The sequence below is a fragment of the Vulpes lagopus genome, chromosome 7 (genome assembly GCF_018345385.1).
Source record: "Vulpes lagopus strain Blue_001 chromosome 7, ASM1834538v1, whole genome shotgun sequence".
Lineage (NCBI taxonomy): Eukaryota > Metazoa > Chordata > Mammalia > Carnivora > Canidae > Vulpes > Vulpes lagopus.
The window spans coordinates 6,378,841-6,385,501 of NC_054830.1; the positions used below are offsets into that span (position 1 = coordinate 6,378,841).

The window sequence follows — 6,661 nt, forward strand, 5'->3', positions numbered from 1 at the left end:
TCAGGACAGGGGAGGTAGAGACCATGGTGTTGACACTCATGGAAACGTCTTGTGACGTTGTAGACTGAGCAGGGCCAGAGTCAGACACCTGGCTCGAGATGACATGTGTCATGGAGGCCACAGTAGGACTAGCAGTTGACTGCTCATGAGGGACAATTGTGTTCCCAGTGGCCATTCTGGTGTGGCCCACGGTGCTGGTGACCCTTGGCTCTGGAGACAGGGATGACTTTGACGGTGTCTCAAACTCTCGAGTTTCAGAAAGGCCAGGCAATGGTGTGGATATCATTAAGTCTAAGGAAGAGGTGACAATTGGAGTGGTGCTTTTGGGGGCCTCTGAGCCAGGGAGGGCAGAGGATTGGGACTCCTGTGTGAAAGTGATGTTCCCCACAGTGGTCACTGCTGTGTGGTCAGAATGCTGGATGTCCACTGTGGCAGTAGAGGCTTCCCAAGTGGCCTGTATCCCTTCTGAGGTGCTGATCAAATCGGAAGGTGAACTTGTCACAGGTGCCATGCTTGTTGTCCATTCGCTGGTGGTCTTCAGCAGGTCAGAGACTCCAAGGGAGGTGGCAGGTACAGATGAAGAACGGTCACTCGTCTGTGATGTGGGGGATGCTAGCGAAGTCAAGCTCATGGCATGCGAGGGCTCCAGGGACGATGGGGATCTGATGTCGACGTCAGAGGAAGGGCTTGTCTGTGGCACCCCCTCAGACTCTGTGTCCATGCTAATGGTCATGTGTGACTGTGTTGAGCCCTCAGTCCCAACCATGTGACTCGTTGCCCAAGAGGCTGTAGCTGATACATCTGTGGTTCCTGTGCCCTGAGATGAGACCCCAGAGAAGACTGTTTTGGTGGCCATGGCTATATCTGCAGACACTGTCGTGACAGGGAAGGTCGAGAGCCTGGTATTGATACTCTTGGGAATGTCTGGTGACATTGTGGACTGAGCAGGACCAGGGACTGACGTCCTTCTAGGGGAGATGACATCTGTCATGGAGGCCATAGTAGGACTAGCTGTGGGATGCCCAGAAGGGACAGTGATGTTTTCCCTGGCCATGCTGTTGTGAGGTATGGTGCTGGTGTCCGTTGGCTCCAGAGACAGAGATGACTTTGACTGTGTCTCAAGCTCTGTGGCTTCAGAAAGGCCAGGCAATGGTGTGGAGACTGTGGAGGACTGATTGAGGGAGGAGATCACAATTGGAGTGGTGCCTTTGGCGGTCTCTGAGCCAGGTGGAGCAGAGGATTGTGACCCGTGTGAGGAAGTGATGGTCTCCACACTGGTTACCCTTGTGTTAATGGAATCTTGGATGTCTGCTGTGGCAGTAGAGGTTTCCCAAGTGGCCTGTATCCCTTCTGAGGTGCTGATCCAATCTGAAGGTGAACTTGTCACAGGTGCCATGCTTGTTGTCCATTCGCTGGTGGTCTTCAGCAGATCAGAGACTCCAAGTGAGGTGGCAGGTACAGATGAAGAACGGCCACCAGTCTGTGATGTGGGGGATGCTAGTGAAGTCAAGCTCATGGCATGTGAGGGCTCCAGGGACGATGGGGATCTGATGTTGACGTCAGAGGAAGGGCTTGTCTGTGGCACCCCCTCAGACTCTGTGTCCATGCTAATGGTCATGTGTGACTGTGTTGAGCCCTCAGTCCTAGTCGTTTGACTCTCTGCCTGGGAGGCCAGGGCTGAAGCAGATGTGGTTCTGGCATCCTGTGGTGAAGCCCCAGGAAAGACTGTTCTGGCATTATCTGCAGACACTGTCAGGACAGGGGAGGTAGAGACCATGGTGTTGACACTCATGGAAACGTCTTGTGACGTTGTAGACTGAGCAGGGCCAGAGTCAGACACCTGGCTCGAGGAGATGACATGTGTCATGGAGGCCACAGTAGGACTAGCAGTTGACTGCTCATGAGGGACAATTGTGTTCCCAGTGGCCATTCTGGTGTGGCCCACGGTGCTGGTGACCCTTGGCTCTGGAGACAGGGATGACTTTGACGGTGTCTCAAACTCTCGAGTTTCAGAAAGGCCAGGCAATGGTGTGGATATCATTAAGTCTTGACTGAAGGAAGAGGTGACAATTGGAGTGGTGCTTTTGGGGGTCTCTGAGCCAGGGAGGGCAGAGGATTGGGACTCCTGTGAGGAAGTGATGTTCCCCACAGTGGTCACTGCTGTGTGGTCAGAATGCTGGATGTCCACTGTGGCAGTAGAGGCTTCCCAAGTGGCCTGTATCCCTTCTGAGGTGCTGATCAAATCGGAAGGTGAACTTGTCACAGGTGCCATGCTTGTTGTCCATTCGCTGGTGGTCTTCAACAGGTCAGAGACTCCAAGGGAGGTGGCAGGTACAGATGAAGAACGGTCACTGGTCTGTGATGTGGGGGATGCTAGTGAAGTCAAGCTCATGGCATGTGAGGGCTCCAGGGACGATGGGGATCTGATGTCGACGTCAGAGGAAAGGCTTGTCTGTGGCACCCCCTCAGACTCGGTGTCCATGCTAATGGTCATGTGTGACTGTGTTGAGCCCTCAGTCCCAACCATGTGACTCGTTGCCGAGGAGGCTGTAGCTGATACATCTGTGGTTCCTGTGCCCTGAGATGAGACCCCAGAGAGGACTGTTTTGGTGGCCACGGTCATTCCTGCAGACACTGTCATGTCAGGGAAGGTAGAGAGCCTGCTGTTGATACTTGTGGGAATGTCTGGTGACATTGTGGACTGAGTAGGGCCAGAGACAGACATCCCGCTAGAGGAGATGACATCTGTCAAGGAGGCCATAGGACTAGCAGGGGACAGCTCCAAAGGTACAATTGTGTTTTCCCTGGCCATGCTGGCGTGCTGCACAGTGCTGGTGCCTGTTGGCTCCAGAGACAGGGGTGACTTTGACTGTGTCTCAAGCTTGGTGGTGTCAGGAAGGCCAGGCAATGGTGTGGAGACTGTGGAGTCCTCATTTAGGTAAGAGGTGATGATTGGAGTGGTTTCTTTATGGTTCTCTGAGCCAGGGGGTGCAGAGGAGTGGGAATCCTGTGTGGAAGTGATGGTCCCCACACTGGTTACCTTTGTGTTAATGGAATCTTGGACGTCCACTGTGGCAGTAGAGGTTTCCCAAGTGGCCTGTATCCCTTCTGAGGTGCTGATCAAATCGGAAGGTGAACTCGTCACAGGTGCCATGCTTGTTGTCCATTTGCTGGTGGTCTTCAGCAGGTCAGAGACTCCAAGGGAGGTGGCAGGTACAGATGAAGAACGGTCACTCGTCTGTGATGTGGGGGATGCTAGTGAAGTCAAGCTCATGGCATGTGAAGACTCCAGGGACGATGGGGATCTGATGTCGACTTCAGAGGAAGGGCTTGTCTGTGGTACCCCCTCAGACTCTGTGTCCATGCTAATGGTCATGTGTGACTGTGTTGAGTCCTCAGTCCCAACCATGTGACTCGTTGCCCAGGAGGCTGTAGCTGATACATCTGTGGTTCCTGTGCCCTGAGATGAGACCCCAGAGAAGACTGTTTTGGTGGCCATGGCTATATCTGCAGACACTGTCGTGACAGGGAAGGTCGAGAGCCTGGTATTGATACTCTTGGGAATGTCTGGTGACATTGTGGACTGAGCAGGACCAGGGACTGACGTCCTTCTAGAGGAGATGACATCTGTCATGGAGGCCATAGTAAGACTAGCAGTGGGCTGCCCAGAAGGGACAGTGATATTTTCCCTGGCCATGCTGTTGTGAGGCATGGTGCTGGTGTCCGTTGGCTCCAGAGACAGAGATGACTTTGACTGTGTCTCAAGCTCTGTGGCTTCAGAAAGGCCAGGCAATGGTGTGGAGACTGTGGAGGACTGATTGAGGGAAGAGCTCACAATTGGAGTGGTGCCTTTGGTGGTCTCTGAGCCAGGTGGAGCAGAGGATTGTGACCCCTGTGAGGAAGTGATGGTCTCCACACTGGTTACCCCTGTGTTACTGGAATCTTGGATGTCCGCTGTGGCAGTAGAGGTTTCCCAAGTGGCCTGTATCCCTTCTGAGGTGCTGATCAAATCGGAAGGTGAACTTGTCACAGGTGCCATGCTTGTTGTCCATTCGCTGGTGGTCTTCAGCAGGTCAGAGACTCCAAGGGAGGTGGCAGGTACAGATGAAGAACGGTCACTGGTCTGTGATGTGGGGGATGCTAGTGAAGTCAAGCTCATGGCATGTGAGGGCTCCAGGGACGATGGGGATCTGATGTCGACGTCAGAGGAAAGGCTTGTCTGTGGCACCCCCTCAGACTCGGTGTCCATGCTAATGGTCATGTGTGACTGTGTTGAGCCCTCAGTCCCAACCATGTGACTCGTTGCCGAGGAGGCTGTAGCTGATACATCTGTGGTTCCTGTGCCCTGAGATGAGACCCCAGAGAGGACTGTTTTGGTGGCCACGGTCATTCCTGCAGACACTGTCATGTCAGGGAAGGTAGAGAGCCTGCTGTTGATACTTGTGGGAATGTCTGGTGACATTGTGGACTGAGTAGGGCCAGAGACAGACATCCCGCTAGAGGAGATGACATCTGTCAAGGAGGCCATAGGACTAGCAGGGGACAGCTCCAAAGGTACAATTGTGTTTTCCCTGGCCATGCTGGCGTGCTGCACAGTGCTGGTGCCTGTTGGCTCCAGAGACAGGGGTGACTTTGACTGTGTCTCAAGCTTGGTGGTGTCAGGGAGGCCAGGCAATGGTGTGGAGTCCTCATTTAGGTAAGAGGTGATGATTGGAGTGGTTTCTTTATGGTTCTCTGAGCCAGGGGGTGCAGAGGAGTGGGACTCCTGTGTGGAAGTGATGGTCCCCACACTAGTTACCTTTGTGTTAATGGAATCTTGGACATCCACTGTGGCAGTAGAGGTTTCCCAAGTGGCCTGTATCCCTTCTGAGGTGCTGATCAAATCGGAAGGTGAACTCGTCACAGGTGCCATGCTTGTTGTCCATTTGCTGGTGGTCTTCAGCAGGTCAGAGACTCCAAGGGAGGTGGCAGGTACAGATGAAGAACGGTCACTCGTCTGTGATGTGGGGGATGCTAGTGAAGTCAAGCTCATGGCATGTGAAGACTCCAGGGACGATGGGGATCTGATGTCGACTTCAGAGGAAGGGCTTGTCTGTGGTACCCCCTCAGACTCTGTGTCCATGCTAATGGTCATGTGTGACTGTGTTGAGTCCTCAGTCCCAACCATGTGACTCGTTGCCCAGGAGGCTGTAGCTGATACATCTGTGGTTCCTGTGCCCTGAGATGAGACCCCAGAGAAGACTGTTTTGGTGGCCATGGCTATATCTGCAGAAACTGTCGTGACAGGGAAGGTCGAGAGCCTGGTATTGATACTCTTGGGAATGTCTGGTGACATTGTGGACTGAGCAGGACCAGGGACTGACGTCCTTCTAGAGGAGATGACATCTGTCATGGAGGCCATAGTAGGACTAGCAGTGGGCTGCCCAGAAGGGACAGTGATATTTTCCCTGGCCATGCTGTTGTGAGGCATGGTGCTGGTGTCCGTTGGCTCCAGAGACAGAGATGACTTTGACTGTGTCTCAAGCTCTGTGGCTTCAGAAAGGCCAGGCAATGGTGTGGAGACTGTGGAGGACTGATTGAGGGAAGAGCTCACAATTGGAGTGGTGCCTTTGGTGGTCTCTGAGCCAGGTGGAGCAGAGGATTGTGACCCCTGTGAGGAAGTGATGGTCTCCACACTGGTTACCCCTGTGTTACTGGAATCTTGGATGTCCGCTGTGGCAGTAGAGGTTTCCCAAGTGGCCTGTATCCCTTCTGAGGTGCTGATCAAATCGGAAGGTGAACTTGTCACAGGTGCCATGCTTGTTGTCCATTCGCTGGTGGTCTTCAGCAGGTCAGAGACTCCAAGGGAGGTGGCAGGTACAGATGAAGAACGGTCACTGGTCTGTGATGTGGGGGATGCTAGTGAAGTCAAGCTCATGGCATGTGAGGGCTCCAGGGACGATGGGGATCTGATGTCGACGTCAGAGGAAAGGCTTGTCTGTGGCACCCCCTCAGACTCGGTGTCCATGCTAATGGTCATGTGTGACTGTGTTGAGCCCTCAGTCCCAACCATGTGACTCGTTGCCGAGGAGGCTGTAGCTGATACATCTGTGGTTCCTGTGCCCTGAGATGAGACCCCAGAGAGGACTGTTTTGGTGGCCACGGTCATTCCTGCAGACACTGTCATGTCAGGGAAGGTAGAGAGCCTGCTGTTGATACTTGTGGGAATGTCTGGTGACATTGTGGACTGAGTAGGGCCAGAGACAGACATCCCGCTAGAGGAGATGACATCTGTCAAGGAGGCCATAGGACTAGCAGGGGACAGCTCCAAAGGTACAATTGTGTTTTCCCTGGCCATGCTGGCGTGCTGCACAGTGCTGGTGCCTGTTGGCTCCAGAGACAGGGGTGACTTTGACTGTGTCTCAAGCTTGGTGGTGTCAGGAAGGCCAGGCAATGGTGTGGAGTCCTCATTTAGGTAAGAGGTGATGATTGGAGTGGTTTCTTTATGGTTCTCTGAGCCAGGGGGTGCAGAGGAGTGGGAATCCTGTGTGGAAGTGATGGTCCCCACACTGGTTACCTTTGTGTTAATGGAATCTTGGACGTCCACTGTGGCAGTAGAGGTTTCCCAAGTAGCCTGTATCCCTTCTGAGGTGCTGATCAAATCGGAAGGTGAACTTGTCAC

At 53.6% G+C, this 6,661-nt stretch overlaps 1 protein-coding gene across 1 annotated transcript in view; it reads right to left on the reverse strand.

Moving 5' to 3' along the window:
- The window catches only part of MUC16 (mucin 16, cell surface associated), a 90,523-nt gene extending 84,186 nt beyond the window's left edge, over positions 1–6,337 (reverse strand). Inside the window, 2 exon segments of the mRNA XM_041761424.1 lie at positions 23–1,480; positions 2,792–6,337. Of these exon segments, the coding sequence (XP_041617358.1) occupies positions 23–1,480; positions 2,792–6,337 (5,004 nt within the window).
- Between the last annotated feature and the right edge of the window lie 324 nt (positions 6,338–6,661).